The sequence below is a fragment of the Bos mutus genome, chromosome 1 (assembly GCF_027580195.1).
Source record: "Bos mutus isolate GX-2022 chromosome 1, NWIPB_WYAK_1.1, whole genome shotgun sequence".
NCBI lineage: Eukaryota > Metazoa > Chordata > Mammalia > Artiodactyla > Bovidae > Bos > Bos mutus.
Window position 1 is genome coordinate 80,965,440 of NC_091617.1, and position 17,195 is coordinate 80,982,634.

Consider the following 17,195-nt stretch of genomic DNA (forward strand, 5'->3'; position numbering starts at 1 on the left):
GAAGAATTGATGCTTTTGAACTGTGGTGTTGGAGAAGACTCTTGAGAGTCCCTTAGACTGCAAGGAAATCACACCAGTCAATCCTAAACGAAATCAGTCCTGAATAGTCATTGGAAAGACTGATGCTGAAGCTGAAACTCCAATACTTTAACCGCCTGATGTGAAGAACTGACTCCTTGGAAAAGACCCTGATGCTGGGAAAGATTGAAGGCAGGAGGAGAAGGGGACAACAGAGAATGAGATGGTTGGATGGCATCACTGACTCAATGGACATGAATTTGAGCAAGCTCAAAAAGTTGGTGATGAACAGGGAGTCCTGGCGTGCTCCAGTCCATGGGGCCGCAAGGAGTCGGACATGACTGTGCAACTGAACTGAACTGAAAAGTATATCTGTGAAAATAATCCTTAATCATCACTAAAATTTGTGAAACATCAGTGAATAAAACCACTCCATTGTTTTGTTTTTCCTCTGAAACTTCCAGACTGCCTTCTGGCCAGGTGATGGGCTGTGGAGACCACCTGAGGCCAACTGCATCTTCAAAAACTGTCCCAGTCTGAACCCAGCCTCATTTATCTTTAGTCTTTGGCCTGCTGCCTAGGACGTAATAGGTGCTTGATTCATAGTTGAAGTATTAATATTAGAAATAATCCTTAGGAATGGCAGAAGAAGGAAAAAAAGAAAAATGGAAGGATTGGACAGACAAGAAAGTGGTAGGTTCCACAAGGTTGCTGCATGACAGTTCTGTACATGTTTGGTTGATATTAGTACCTTACTCATTTAGATGAAATGCATGAAGTGTTTTATGTGTTCCAGGTATGTATCATATCACATAATTGTCAGGATCCTACATATCTGTCTTTGTTAAGGATAATGAAGATGAAGACTGTGATGAAACTCCACCAACATAGTGAATCTAGAACTTGTCCAGGGAAGGCAGCCCCTCTGGGCCAGGGGTTTGCAAATCTGGACTTGCTGGCAGTTTCACGCATCTTTCATCGTCCTGCCTGACCTACTTTTTGATGGAAGCAGGACAGGCGCCAGCAAAGAGGAAGAGATGGCAAGGGTGTGCTGAGCACGGGGCTGCGGTCAGGGAATGAGGAGGACTGAGGTGAAGGATGGGCATCAGAGCCCGGGAGCTGCCCTGGGCGGAAAGCGGTGCCGTGGCGGGAGGCGGTGCCGGGTTCACATTGGCCCAGCAGACGCCCCTCCCCTCCCCAGGACGCGCCCAGCGAAAGTGATCTTGCCTCGCAGCTGAGGGATGAGGCGACTTCGGGGCAACTGAGCAAACATGGCTGAGTTCACGCGGCTGCAGAACTGCCTGGCACTGATCCGTCTACGAAACCCGCCGGTCAATGCGATCAGGTAACGGGCTCTCGGCGATCAGTCCGGGGACGGCGAGCAGGATCGTACCTGCCTGCCTGCAGTGGAGGCTTTGACTTGCCTCTGCTGGTTTAAATAGAGAAAGACACGGACACGGATAGAATCAGGGCATATGCCAGGACTTTTTACATTGGTAGCCTCGGTACCTGTTTGCAGAGAACTCTCATCTCCGTTTCGTTGATAAAGAAATCGAGGCTGAGAGGTAGACAGACGGCTAGAAGTTGGGGAGCTGCCCCTGAACCGGTCTGTCCGTACCAACTTCGTGCTGAACTCTTACTTGCAACTTTGACTTCTCACATGTACTTTCTAGTCCAGAGGTCTTAGTGCCTCTGTTCGTGCCAACTTCGTGCTGAACTCTTCTGCTTACTTGCAACTTTGACTTCTCAGATGCACTTTCTAGTCCAGAGGTCTTAGTGCTGTGCTGCCTGGACCCTGATCCCTCCCTTCCCAACCTGGAGTCCAGGCCACCCTTACAATGTGTGACTAAAAGCTTTGGGAGTCCAAAAATAAGGTGGTTTCACACTGTTAAAAATAAAGATCCCCATTAATGCCAATATAGTGAGTAAAAGAGAATTATGTCCTGGCCCAGAAACACAAAGATATATCTCTTGGTTTGTTCTAAACCTCAAGGTCTTAGTGCTTCGGTGAAGATCCATGTTAGAATAAGCTCATGTCAGAATTAGCCTATTAAATAGCATTTCCTGAAAAACTGCCATGCTGTTTATGTTCTTTTATCGTGGAGTACTTTTCTTGTTAAACTAGTAAAAGCATTACTTTAAAAAGTGAGATTAATGCTGCTGTTTTAAAAATTAATGATATATAGGTTTGTGCTAAGTCACTTTAGCCGTGTCTGAATCTGTGTGCCCCTATGGACTGTGTGCTCCTAGGCTCCTCTGTCCATGGGATTCTCCAGGCAAGAATACTGGAGTGAGTTGCCATGCCCTCCTCCAGGGGATCTTTACCACCCAGGGATTGAACTCTTATGCCTCTTGCATTGGCAGGGAGGTTTTCACCACTAGCACCACCTAGTTCTTTTATATCTCTGAAAAAAGTATAGTGATCAACCTGGGGAAAAAACCACTCATCCACAGGGAGTAGGGTTAGGAGAAATGATCATTTACAGAGAACATATAAAGCATAAAGAGAACGACTTTTGGTCAGAATCCTTACTGCATGCTGCTGGAGCAAAAAGAGACTGAAATGAGAAGACATGCTAATTTTAACTGAATTTTTGTTCTACTGTTATCAGATTTGGTTTTATCATTAGCATTAATATTATAACTTTTAATATAAAATTTTGCATTTAATAATATTAAAATTTTCAGAAATAAAATCACACAAAGAATAAGTCCACTTACTTGCCACTCGGAATCAAGCAAAATATTGTTATTCGGTTTTGATGAAGAAAAACATGAATACTACAATTACATATCAATTTTGAACTTTGTATTTCAATTAAAATTACTAAGTATTAGGACTCTGCCTTAATTTCTTCTCATAATGGTAACTGTGCCCATCTCTAACTTTGGGGGAAATAGTTCCATAGTTTAGTACCTATAACTAGGAATATTTTCCCATAACTACTTAAAATGTGTCTGGTATTTAACCTGTCCCCTTTCCCCCTTGCAGGAGAAATTTTAGTACTTACCTCATTAAGTTGTGAGGTTTAAATGTGTTGCAGATTAGAAACTGACACTCAGAAGTTGTGTGTGTGTGTGTGTGTGTGTGTGTGCGCTTAGTTGTATCTGACTTTTCAACCCCATGCACTGCAGACTACCAGGCTCTTCTGTCCATGGGATTTTCCAGGCAAGAATACTGGAGTGGGCTGCCGTTTCCTACTCCAGGGGATCTTTCCAACTCAGCCGCATCTTTTGCATCTCTTTCATTGGCAGGCGAATTCTTTACCACTGCACCACCAGCTATCATTATTTTTATTACGCAAAAGGCCTGTTACAAGCCCCTACCAACAGGCCCTGCTGCTCAAGATTCATTGCAGCTGCATCAGGATTTTCTCCACTTGGCAATAAACACCTTTTTGCTCTTTCCTCTTGAACTTGTACTTAAGTGAAGGTATGTGTGCTAGCATGCTCATCCAGTTTAACAGGTTCCCTTTTTTGCTTTACACTTTTCATCTCCCCTTCCTATTTCTAATTTTATTTGGGAAATTATTTCTTCCTAGATAAGTGAGAGAGTCTTATTTGAATATTTTTTGGCCCAAACAGTTCAAATCTTTCTTTGTTCCTTTAGCTAAGCCAGATTTCTTTCTATTTGGATAAATGCCAACCCTCTTTATAAAGGTAGGAGATGCCTAATTACTAGATTTGTCTCCCAGAACAATGGCTTTTGTATTTTTTTTAATTATATTCCACACAGTAATCCATGTTTTACATAGCAACCTAGGACACACACACACAAACACACATACAAATATGTACCTAAAACAAAGTTTAGTGAAACAAAATTTTCTTTTCATTTGATGTATTCTATTTTTACTCTGTTTCTTTGAAAAATGCTGGTCACAAGCCATGACTTTATTTGATGACTCCTGGTTTTAAAAAATGGTCACAAAAAAGACTTCTAAAGTGGCAGAAGGTAAAGTTCTTTGGTCATCACTCATGAAATGTTACCTTTAGACTCCATTTCTCCATACCTGACAGTATTAAGGGGAGAAAATAATTTCTTAACCCCTGTGACTTTGATATTGCTATGAAGGTGTGGTCCCTTTTCATTCAGCTAGAATCTAGTAAAGCTGTATATATAACAGCCATTTTCATTCTTCTTTTTTTTTTCTTGTTTGATTTTTGCAAAATTGTGTGTCTGTGTGTGTGTGTGTCCTCAGTCACTCAGTTGTGTTGGACTATTTGCGACCCCATGGACTGTAGCCCCTGCACTGGCAGGTGGAAGCTTCCCAGGCGGCTCCCGAGTATTAGGATTCTGCCTGTCTCTGCTCATAATGGAAAACTGTGCCCATCTCAAACTTGTGGGGTAAATAGTTCCACAGTTTGCTACCCACAACTAGGAATATTTTCCCATAACTACTTAAAATGTGTCTTATATTTAAACTGTCCCCTTTCCCCTTTCAGGAGAACTTTTAATACCTATCTCATTAAGTCGTTGTGAGGTTTAAATGTGTTAGAGAGCTGACACTTAGCAAATGTTGTTTGTGTGCGTGTATGTGTGTGTGTCTGTGTGCTTAGTTGTGTCCGATTCTGTGACCCCATGCACTGTAGCCTACCGGGCTCTTCTGTCCAAGGAATTTTCCAGGCAAGAATGTTGGAGTGGGTTGCCGTTGCCTATTCCAGGGGATCTAGAGTGGCTCAGTGGCAGAATCTGCCTGCCAATGCAGGAGACGTGGGTTCAGTCCCTGGGTTGGGAAGATCCCCTGGAGAAGGAAATGGCAACCTACTCTGGTAGTCTTGCCTGGAAAATTCCATGGACAGAGGAACCTGGAGGGCTACAGTCCATGGGGTCGCAGAAGAGTCAGACACAACTTAGCAACTAAACAACAACAACAAATGATGCAAAATTAACAAGAAGATAAGATATAAAAGAGTAGGGGTTGATTGAAATGGGAAAAGCCAGACTTGTCTCCTCAGTGGCACAGATTGAACTCATTTTGGATAATTTTGCAGCCATTGTTTATCCAGAAAGCAGTATGTGACTTTTGGACTTCTCAGTATGCTGGATGGTTCAAATTCCATTTTTCTTTAGCAGACTTGGTTTCTAATTAAATCAACTGAAGGCAAGAGGTTTTGTTTGATTTCATCTGGGTTAAATGGTGAAAAGTAACTAGGTGAAAGGGAATTACTATATACAAGAGCCAGTATCTCCTTTATTCCCTGAGGTTTTTAATTAATTAATTAATTTTTTAATACCAAAAACATTTTGTATTGGGATATAATCAATTAGCAATGTTAGTTGCTGGTTTGAACAATCTGGCTTTAGTTGTTTTTTGCTTTAAGTTTTTTTCTCCCTGTATAAAAATTCCCCCATATTACTTAGAATTCTAAGGCAAAATCACTGGACTCTGGTTTTATAATTTTTTCTTTAAGCAATTCTTCACTACTCTTCCTAGAGCTCCTCCTTCGCCATCCCTTGGCGCTTATTGATCCTCTCAGTTCAGTTCAGTTGCTCAGTCGTGTCCGACTCTTTGCGACCCCATGAATCGCAGCACGCCAGGCCTCCCTGTCCATCACCAACTCCCGGAGTTCACTCAGACTCACATCCATCGAGTCGGTGATGCCATCCAGCCATCTCATCCTCTGTCGTCCCCTTCTCCTCCTGCCCCCAATCCCTCCCAGCATCAGAGTCTTTTCCAATGAGTCAACTCTTCGCATGAGGTGGCCAAAGTGCTGGAGTTTCAGCTTTAGCATCATTCCTTCCAAAGAAATCCCAGGGCTGATCTTCAGAATGGACTGGTTGGATCTCCTTGCAGTCCAAGGGGCTCTCAAGAGTCTTCTCCAACACCACAGTTCAAAAGCATCAATTCTTCAGTGCTCAGCTTTCTTTACAGTCCAACTCTCACATCCATACATGACCACAGGAAAAACCATAGCCTTGACTAGACAGACCTTTGTTGGCAAAGTAATGTCTCTGGTTTTCAATATGCTATCTAGGTTGGTCATAACTTTTCTTCCAAGGAGTAAGTGTCTTTTAATTTCATGGCTGCAGTCACCATCTGCAGTGATTTTGGAGCCCCCCCCAAAAAAGTCTGACACTGTTTCCACTGTTTCCCCATCTATTTCCCATGAAGTGATGGGACCAGATGCCATAATCTTCATTTTCTGAATGTTGAGCTTTAAGCCAACTTTTTCACTCTCCACTTTCACTTTTATCAAGAGGCTTTTTAGTTCCTCTTCACCTTCTGCCAGAAGGGTGGTGTCATCTGCATATCTGAGGTTATTGATATTTCTCCCAGCAATCTTGATTCCAGCTTGTGCTTCTTCCAGCCCAGCATTTCTCATGATGTACTCTGCATAGAGTTAAATAAGCAGGGTGACAATATACGGTCTTGACATACTCCTTTTCCTATTTGGAACCAGTCTGTTGGTCCATGTCCAGTTCTAACTGTTGCTTCCTGACCTACATACAGGTTTCTCAAGAGGCAGGTCAGGTGGTCTGGTATTCCCACCTCTTGAGGAATTTTCCACAGTTTATTGTGATCCGCACAGTCAAAGGCTTTGGCATAGTCAATACAGCAGAAATAGATGTTTTTCTGGAATTCTCTTGCTTTTTCGATGATCCAGCGGATGTTGGCAATTTGATCTCTGGTTCCTCTGCCTTGTCTAAAACCAACTTGAACATCTGGAAGTTCATGGTTCACATATTGCTGAAGCCTGCTTGAAGAATTTTGAGCATTGCTTTACTAGCGTGTGAGATGAGTGCAATTGTGTGGAAGGTTGAGCATTCTTTGGCATTGCCTTTCTTTGGGATTGGAATGAAAACTGACCTTTTCCAGTCCTGTGGCCACTGCTGAGTTTTCCAAATTTGCTGGCATATTGAGTGCAGCACTTTCACAGCATCATCTTTCAGGATTTGAAATAGCTCAACTGGAATTCCATCACCTCCACTAGCTTTGTTTGTAGTGATGCTTTCTAAGGCCCACCTGACTTCACATTCCAGGATGTCTGGCTCTAGGTCAGTGATCACACCATCGTGATTATCTTGGTCTTGAAGATCTTTTTTGAACAGTTCTTCTGTGTATTCTTGCTGTCTCTTCTTAATATCTTCTGCCTCTGTTAGGTCCATACCATTTCTGTCCTTTATGGAGCCCATCTTTGCATGAAATGTTCCCTTGGTATCTCTAATTTTCTTGAAGAGATCTCTAGTCTTTCCCTTTCTGTTGTTTTCCTCTATTTCTTTGCACTGATCGCTGAGGAAGGCTTTCTTATCTCTCCTTGCTATTCTTTGGAACTCTGCATTCAGATGCTTCTATCTTTCCTTTTCTCCTTTGCTTTTCGCTTCTCTTCTTTTCACAGCTATTTGTAAGGCCTCCCCAGACAGCTATTTTGCTTTTTTCCATTTCTTTTCCATGGGGATGGTATTGATCCCTGTCTCCTGTACAATGTCACGACCCTCCATCCATAGTTCATCAGGCACTCTGTCTATCAGATCTAGTCCCTTAAATCTATTTCTCACTTTCACTGTATAATCATAAGGAATTTGATTTAGGTCATACCTGAATGGTCTAGTGGTTTTCCCTACTTTCTTCAATTTAAGTCTGAATTTGGCCATAAGGAGTTCATGATCTGAGCCACAGTTAGCTCCTGGTCTTGTTTTTGTTGACTGTATAGAGCTTCTGCATCTTTGGCTGCAAAGAATATAATCAATCTGATTTCGGTGTTGACCATCTGGTGATGTCCATGTGTAGAGTCTTCTCTTGTGTTGTTGGAAGAGGGTGTTTGCTATGACCAGTGCATTTTCTTGGCAAAACTCTATTAGATCCTCTGCTTCTTGGCAAATTCTCCTGTCTTGGTCTCGTTGGACTCCTTGGTACTGAATAACTCAGCTGAGCCTCTCCTGCCTCTTAAATATCTAGAGGATCTACTCTCAACTCTTTTTTTTTTTTTTTTTCCCTTTGGCAAACTCATTCAGTTTTGGTTTTAACTATCTCCTCTGGGGATGACTCCCTCATCTACTGAAACTTGACAAAAATTTACCAAATGCCCTTCCTTTCCCAGACCTTGTCATTACCTTTCAAATGAGTTAGGCTTGGCTACTAGTTACAGAAAACTCAATGTAATAGTGGATTAAACAAGAAAAAGTTGATGTCTGTCACAGCAGTGTCCTGGAATGACTGGTATGGCTACTCCACGATCATCGGGATCTCAGTTCTACCTGTCTTTTGCTCTGCCATCCTTAATTAGTAGCTTCCACCTCTTGATTCATAATGGCTGCTCCCAATCTAGACATCATATCTGGATTCCTGCCAGGAGTAGTGAGTTGTAAGAGAGAAAAGCATACCCAGTCCTTTAAGGACTGTTCCCTAAGGTTGCAGATACTAAGTCCATTTCCATTCCATTGGCCAGAACTTAATGCCTTGAGCTGAACTTGCTGCTGTGAAATATAGTCTTTATTTTAGGCAGCCATGTATCCAGCTAAAAACCGATTAATACTTTGAAGAAGGTCAAAGTATTAGTATTAGTTTAAAGTATTAAGTATTAGTTTGTGGGTAACTTGCATCCCCTGCCACATGACTTAGACTGTTATTTTTAGACAATTTCAGTTTTCTTTTATTAGGCCAATATGACAAATCAAAAGCACTTTCTTTCAGAATTTCCACATCATTTTCTCTGTACCTTTATTATAGCAGTCATCTCAGTATGATATTGTGTTGTATACACTGTTGTCTCTAGGATGTTTTAAACTCCTTTCACTATACATAGAAGATGTGTGTAATATTTTTAAATTGATAGTGTTGATTCTAAGTGGTCAAAGTTACAGCAAAATGCAGGAAAACACTTTGATTTTCTGAAGTTTATGTGTTTAATCACCTCAGGGCTTACTTTACAGTAGACATATATTATATCTTAAATTAGTGAAAATTTAACAATAAGTATCTAGGATTTTTCTACATCATGTATATGTTTAATTTTTAATTGTTAGGAAAGAAAAAAATAAACTGAGATGGTAGAAATTTGATTGTGACTAATGCTTCATGTAATTTTTTCCCCCTTTTAGTACAACTGTTGCCCGTGGAATAAAAGAGAGTCTGCAGAAAGCTATAACAGATGATACAGTTAAAGCCATTGTGATTTGTGGAGCAGATGGCATCTTCTGTGCAGGTAAAGTGTCCAACCCTTTCCCACTCTCTCTGACATCTCACACAGACTGAGCTCAGTGCTGCATTACCTGTACTCATGGGCAGTCCTATAGTATAGGTAATGAATATGGGAGGAAGAAGAAACATTATGGAGAAGGAGACAAAGAGTCACAGGAGAGACCCAGAGAAGATGCTGACCTTACTCTCTTTTATATTGGATTGGTCCTTTGGAGGACATTTAGTTCCAGACTTGATAGCTATTATACCTGCTAGTATACACCAACCAGTCCATCCTAAAGGAGATCAGTCCTGGGTGTTCATTGGAGGGACTGATGTTGAAACTGAAACTCCAATACTTTGGCCACCTGATGTGAAGAGCTGACTCATTGGAAAAGACCCTGATGCTGGGAAAGATTGAGGGCAGGAGGAGAAGGGGACAACAGAGGATGAGATGGTTGGATGGCATCACTGACTCAGTGGACAGGGGATTGGGTGGACTCCGGGAGTTGGTGATGGACAGGGGGGCCTGGCGTGCTGCAATTCATGGGGTCGCAAAGAGTCGGACACAACTGGAGCAACTGAACTGATACACCTAGGGCTACCCTCATAGCTCAGTTGTTAAGAATCTGCCTGCAATGCAGGAAACCCCGATTCGATTCCTCAGTCAGAACCATCCACTGGAGAAAGGATAGGCTACTCACTCCAGTATTCTTGGGCTTCCTTTGTGGCTCAGCTGGTAAAGAATCTGCCTGCAATGCGGGAGACCTGAGTTCAATCCCTAGATTGGGAAGATCCCCTGGAGAAGGGAAAGGCTACCTACTCCAGTATTCTGGCCTGGAGAATTCCATGCAGTCCGTGGGGTCACAAAAAGTTGAAAACAGCTGAGCGACTTTCACTTTCACTTTTCACTTCAATATACACCTACTGGTACATACCTGCTCTGCATATGTCTCTACCCTATGTGAGGTTGGGCAAGTTCCTTAAATCTCCTGAAATCCAATTGCTTTGTTTATAAAATGGATACCATAATATGTATACCTTAACAGAGTTTTGTGAGGTTAAAAGAGATAACACATCTGAAAGCCCCTAGAGCAGTACCTGGATGAAGAAGATGTTCAATAAATGTTATTTTTTATATCACACAGTCTTGAAATGGAGTTTATTTTTTTTCTGTCACCCATTTCAGTGACCATGCACTCTTAATTATCCTGTGAAGGGGTGGGATGGAGGACAGAGAAATGACGATGAAGTTTCTAGGACAGGCCATCGGCCTCCTGTAATTTAATTTTGTGTGCTTCGCAGTGTCTTGGTGAATACAAGGATCAAACCAAAAAGTTTGCCCTAAATGATGATGTTTAAAATTTGACTATCAGCATTCAACTGAAATACAGTTCACTTATCCTACAATTTACGTAGAAATTACCACTGATTTTCAACAGAGATCAAGCCCTGAGCCTTTGGAGTGGGAGTACTGACTCCAAGACCCTAGACTACCAGAGAACTAACCCTCAGTTCAGTTCAGTTCAGTTCAGTCTCTCAGTCGTGTCTGACTCTTTGAGACCCCATGAATTGCAGCACGCCAGGCCCCCCTGTCCATCACCAACTCCCAGAGTTCACTCGAACTCACGTCCATTGAGTCAGTGATGCCATCCAGCCATCTCATCCTCTGTCATCCCCTTCTCCTCCTGCCCCCAATCCCTCCCACCATCAGAGTCTTTTCCACTGAGTCAACTCTTTGCATCAGGTAGCCAAAGTACTGGAGTTTCAGCTTTAGCATCATTCCTTCCAAAGAACACCCAGGACTGATCTCCTTTAGAATGGACTGGCTGGATCTCCTTGCAGTCCAAGGGATTCTTAAGAGTCTTCTCCAACACCACATTTCAAAAGCATCAATTCTTCGGCACTCAGCTTTCTTCACAGTCCAACTCTCACATCCATACATGACTACTGGAAAAACCATATAGCCTTGACTAGACAGACCTTTGTTGGCAAAGTAATGTCCCTGCTTTTGAATATGCTATCTATGTTGGTCATAACTTTCCTTCCAAGAAGTAAGCGTCTTTTAATTTCATGGCTGCAATCACCATCTGCAGTGATTAGGGAGTATCAAATAGTGAGAACTCACACAAAGGAAACCACTTGAAACCACCAGTAGCGCCCTGTGCAGGATGCCACATCTAAACAACAAACAAAACAAAAGTACAAGCCAAATCATCAGCAGACAGGATTACCACCTCACTCAGCCTTGCTCATCAAAGGAAAAACAAAGAAACAAAAACTCAGCACAAATCTCACCCTATATGAAGCTTACACAAGCCACTGGACAACCTTAGGAGGGTAGAAACCAAAAGAGGAAAGAATTCAAACTTGAAGCCTTGGAAAAGGAGACCTAAAACACAATAAGTTAAAATAAAAACAATGAAAAGGCAGAGAAATACTACACAAATGAAGGAACCAACTGGAAACACAGAAGTCCAAATAAATGAAGAGGAAATAGGCAAACTACCTGAAAAGAATTCTGAAAAGAATTCAGAATAATGATAGTAAAGATGATAAAAAAATCTTGAAAACAAAATGGAGAAATGAAAAAGAATCAATTAATAAAGACCTAAAAGAATGAAGAATAAACATGCAGAGACAAAAAACACAATTGCTGAAATTAAAAATACTCTGCTAAGTCGCTTCAGTCGTGTCCGACTCTGTGAGACCCCATAGACAGCAGCCCAACAGGCTCCCCCGTCCCTGGGATTCTCCAGGCAAGAACACTGGAGTGGGTTGCCATTTCCTTCTCCAATGCATGAAAGTGAAAGTGAAGTTGTTCAGTTGTGTCTGAATCTTAGCGACCCCATGCATTGCAGCCTACCAAGCTCCTCTGTCCATGGGATTTTCCAGGCAAGAGTACTGGAGTGGGTTGCCATTGCCTTCTCCATTATTAGAGAAATGCAAGTCAACACCACAATGAAATATCACCTCACACCAGTCAGAATGGCTATCATCAAAAAAATCTACAAACAATAAATGCTGGAGAGGGTGTGGAGAAAAGGGAATGCTCTTGCACTGTTGGTGGGAATGTAAATTGGTACAACCACTATGGAAGATGATATGGTGATTCCTTAAAAAACTAGGAATAAAACCACCATATGACCCAGCAATCCCACTCCTAGGCATATACCCTGAGGAAACCAAAATTGAGAAAGACACATGTATCCCATTGTTCATTGCAGCACTATTTACAATAGCTTAGAAGATGGAAGCAACCTAGATGTCTGTTGACAGATGAATGGATAAAGAAGTTGTGGTATATATACACAATGGAATATTACTCAGCCACAAAAAGGAACACATTTGAATCAGTTCTGTTGAGGTGGATAAACCTAGAGCCTATTACACAGAGTGAAATGAGTCAGAGAGAGAAAGATAAATATCATATTCTAATGCACATTCTAATGCACTGGAGAAGGGAATGACAAACCACTTCAGTATTTTTGCCTTGAGAACCCCATGAACAATATGTAACGGCAAAATGATGGGATTTTTTGCCAGGTCGGTAGGTGCCCAATATGCTACTGGAGATCAGTGGAGAAATAACTCCAGAAACAATGAAAGGATGAAGCCAAAGCAAAAACAATACCCTGTTGTGGATGTGACTGGTGATAGAAGCAAGGTCCAATGCTGTAAAGAGCAATATTACATAGGAACCTGGAATGTCAGGTCCATGAATCAAGGCAAATTGGAAGTGGTCAAACAGGAGATGGCAAGAGTGAACGTCAACATACTAGGAATCAGCGAACTCAAATGGACCAGAATGGGTGAATTTAACTCAGATGACCATTATATCTACTAGTGTGGGCAGGAATCCCTTAGAAGAAATGGAGTAGCCATCATGGTCAACAAAAGAGTCCAAGATGCAGTACTTGGATGCAATCTCAAAAATGACAGAATGATCTCTGTTTGTTTCCAGGGCAAACCATTCATATCACAGTAATCCAAGCCTATACCCCAACCAGTAATGCTGAAGAAGCTGAAGTTGAACAGTTCTATGAAGACCTACAAGACCTTTTAGAACTAACACCCAAAAAAGATGTCCTTTTCATTATAGGGGACTGGAATGCAAGAGTAGGAAGTCAAGAAACACCTGGAGTAACAGGCAGATTTGGCCTTGGAATATGGAATGAAGCAGGGCAAAGGCTAATAGAATTTTGCCAAAAGAACGCACTGGTCATAGCAAAGACCTTCTTCCAACAACACAAGAGAAGACTCTACACGTGGACATCACCAGATGGTCAACACTGAAATCAGACTGATTATGTTCTTTGCAGCCAAAGATGGAGAAACTCTATACAGTCAGCAAAAACAAGTCACAGTCTGAGCTGACTGTGGCTCAGATCATGAACTCCTTACTGCCAAATTCAGACTTAAATTGAAGAGAGTAGGGAAAACCACTAGACCATTCAGGTATGACCTAAATCAAATTCCTTATGATTATACAGTAGATCTGATAGAGTGCCTGATGAACTATGGATGGAGGTTTGTGACATTGTACAGGAGACAGGGATCAATACCATCCCCATGGAAAAGAAATGGAAAAAAGCAAAATAGCTGTCTGGGGAGGCCTTACAAATAGCTGTGAAAAGAAGAGAAGCGAAAAGCAAAGGAGAAAAGGAAAGATATAAGCATCTGAATGCAGAGTTCCAAAGAATAGCAAGGAGAGATAAGAAAGCCTCCTCAGTAAGCAATGCAAAGAAATAGAGGAAAACAACAGAAAGGGAAAGACTAGAGATCTCTTCAAGAAAATTAGAGATACCAAGGGAACATTTCATGCAAAGATGGGCTTGATAAAGGACAGAAATGGCATGGACCTAACAGAAGCAGAAGATATTAAGAAGAGGTGGCAGGAATACACAGAAGAACTGTACAAAAAAGATCTTCAAGACCAAGATAATCATGATAGTGTGAAAACTGACCTAAAGCCAGAAATCCTGGAATGTGAAGTCAAGTGGGCCTTAGAAAGATTCACTGTGAACAAAGCTAGTGGAGGTGATGGAATTCCAGTTGAGCTATTTCAAATCTTGAAAGATGATGCTGTGAAAGTACTGCACTCAATATGCTAGCAAATTTGAAAAACTCAGCAGTGGCCACAGGACTGGAAAAGGTAAGTTTTCATTCCAATTCCAAAGAAAGGCAATGCCAAAGAATGCTCAACCTTCCGCACAACTGCACTCATCTCACACGCTAGTAAAATAATGCTTAAAATTCTCCAAGCCAGGCTTCAGCAATGCGTGAACCATGAACTTCCAGATGTTCAAGCTGGTTTTAGACAAGGCAGAGGAACCAGAGATCAAATTGCCAACATCCGCTGGATCATCGAAAAAGCAAGAGAATTCCAGAAAAACATCTATTTCTGCTTTATTGACTATGCCAAAGCCTTTGACTGTGTGGATCACAATAAACTGTGGAAAATTCTTCAAGAGGTGGGAATACCAGACTACCTGACCTGCCTCTTGAGAAACCTATATGCAGGTCAGGAAGCAACAGTTAGAACTGGACATGGACCAACACACTGGTTCCAAATAGGAAAAGGAGTATGTCAAGACCATATATTGTCACCCTGCTTATTTAACTTCTGTGCAGTGTACATCATGAGAAATGCTGGGCTGGAAGAAACACAAGCTGGAATCAAGATTGCTGGGAGAAATATCAATAACCTCAGATACGCAGATGACACCACCCTTCTGGCAGAAAGTGAAGAGGAACTAGAAAGCTTCTTGATGAAGGTGAAAGAGGAGAGTGAAAAAGTTGGCTTAAAGATCAACATTCAGAAAATAAAGATCATGGCATCTGGTCCCATCACTTCATGGGAAATAGATGGGAAAATAGTGGAAACAGCGTCAGACTTTATTTTTGGGGAGGGCTCCAAAATCACTGCAGATGGTGACTGCAGCCATGAAATTAAAAGACACTTACTCCTTGGAAGGAAAGTTATGATCAACCTAGATAGCATATTCAAAAGCAGAGACATTACTTTGCCAACAAAGGTCCATCTAGTCAAGGCTATGGTTTTTCCAGTGGTCATGTATGGATGTGAGAGTTGGACTGTGAAGAAAGCTGAGTGCCGAAGAATTGATGCTTTTGAACTGTGGTGTTGAGAAGACTCTTGAGAGTCCCTTGGACTGCAAGGAGATCCAACCAGTCCATTCTGAAAGAGATCAGCCCTGGGATTTCTTTGGAAGGAATGATGCTAAAGCTGAAACTCCAGTACTTTGGCCACCTCATGCGAAGAGTTGACTCATTGGAAAAGACTCTGATGGTGGGAGGGATTGGGGGCAGGAGGAGAAGGGGACGACAGAGGATGAGATGGCTGGATGGCATCACTGACTCGATGGATGTGAGTCTGAGTGAACTCTGGGAGTTGGTGATGAACAGGGAGGCCTGGCGTGCTGTGATTCATGGGGTCGCAAAGAGTCGGACACGACTGAGCGACTGAACTGAACTGAACTGTTTGAAGGCAAGCTTCTATTCATTGGTGTGAAACCAGAACTCCCTGAACTTTAAACAAATGGTGAAGTAAAGTAGAGAAATGATGGGGCTTTCCAGCCATTTGACCCATGTCTTAGTACTTACGAACCTCAATAGGCCCTGACCTCAATAAGCCTGGAGTGACAACATCCGAAATGCCACGTATACCAGAGTCCCTGTTCTGGACGCCACTTGTTGGGGTCCTTTAATGGACTGGTGTTCCGGAGTTGGCGATAAGAAAGTAAAAGAGAGAAAGAGGCTGATATTCCCTGGTTTATGCAGAGAACTAATAAAGCCCTTGACACAGGGCTTGCATCACCTATGAAGGCACCTGGCCCTCTCGAGGGGGTGAAGGCACAGAGCACCTTCTCGAGAGGGTCTTAGAAGCCCAGGCGGGAGAGTGAGCACGACGGATTTCTATGCTCCAGAGAATTAGCCGGAGAGAGAGAGACAGAGAAAGAGAGAGAGAGAGAGAAAGAAATAAAGAAAGGAAGACACAGGGACCCAAGCTCTGATGGAGCAAAGGTGCTTTAATATCTTTCTTGAGTATATATAGGCTGTTGTACAAGAAATTTCTTTCGACAGTGATAAAGATCAGAAAACCAAATGTACAGCAACCATTACCAAGGGAACAAGGGAATAATGGTCACAAGGTCAGGAGACAACCCATATCTCAAGAAAGGGGATGGAGACTAAGCAGTTTTGTCGCAAAGAGAATGTTTACTAAAGGAGATTCAAGCCTGTCTCACACAATGACCTCAGTTCCTGGGAGCAGCGTGCTGTTCCATTTTGATAAGGAACAAAGGACTTATGAGAAACAGAATGTAGGAATCCTCCTGTTAAACACTCCCTGACAGTTGCTCAGTTGTGGTCCAATTCTTTGCAACTCCATGGACTTCAGCCAGCTAGGCTCCTTCTGTCCATGGGATTTCCCAGGCAAGAATACTGGAGTGGGTTGCCATTACCTTCTCCAAGGGATCTTCCTAATCCAGGGATCCAACCTGCATCTCCTGTGTCTCCTGCATTGCAGGCAGAATTTTTACCTGTTGAGTCATGGGGGAAGTCGCTTTATAATGAGTATTATTTTTGTAACTAAGAAAACGAGTAAATGTTACTTTCATTGATTGCAAAAGAGTCTATCAGAAAAATGTAATTCTAAGCTGGTTGATCAACATATAACTCACAAATATATCTGCATTTTATGAGGTTTTTTATTGTAATAAATGATGCCCATAAAAAAGATACAAGTCTAAATGGCTGTGAAGAGAGTTGGTGAGCAATATCATGCCAAAAATGAGGAGGGGCTAACTCAATCTCAGAATCTTTGCTTCCTTTCTCTGAACTTTCAAATTTTTCTGAAGGTAGAGTTATTACTATCATATGGAAAAACAGATTTTAGATTACAGGACTTCTAATAAATATTTGATGACTTTCATATCATTCTACATTTTTCAGGCTACTTGTTGCTTTACTGCGTCTGCAGCCAAAGAATAAAGTGTTTCAGGGATCCAAAGAGCTCTGAGATTCCTTAAGTGC

The 17,195-nt window shown here is 41.9% G+C and overlaps 1 protein-coding gene across 2 annotated transcripts in view; it reads left to right on the forward strand.

Moving 5' to 3' along the window:
* The first annotated feature begins 1,229 nt into the window (after positions 1 to 1,229).
* Positions 1,230 to 17,195, forward strand: part of EHHADH (enoyl-CoA hydratase and 3-hydroxyacyl CoA dehydrogenase) — a 54,479-nt gene continuing 38,513 nt past the window's right edge. For both annotated transcript variants that reach the window (XM_005903384.3, XM_070372154.1), the window contains exons 1-2: positions 1,230 to 1,363; positions 9,062 to 9,165. In XM_005903384.3, the coding sequence (XP_005903446.2) occupies positions 1,290 to 1,363; positions 9,062 to 9,165 (178 nt within the window). In that variant the 5' untranslated portion in view covers positions 1,230 to 1,289. The remainder of the gene's footprint in view (positions 1,364 to 9,061; positions 9,166 to 17,195) is intronic.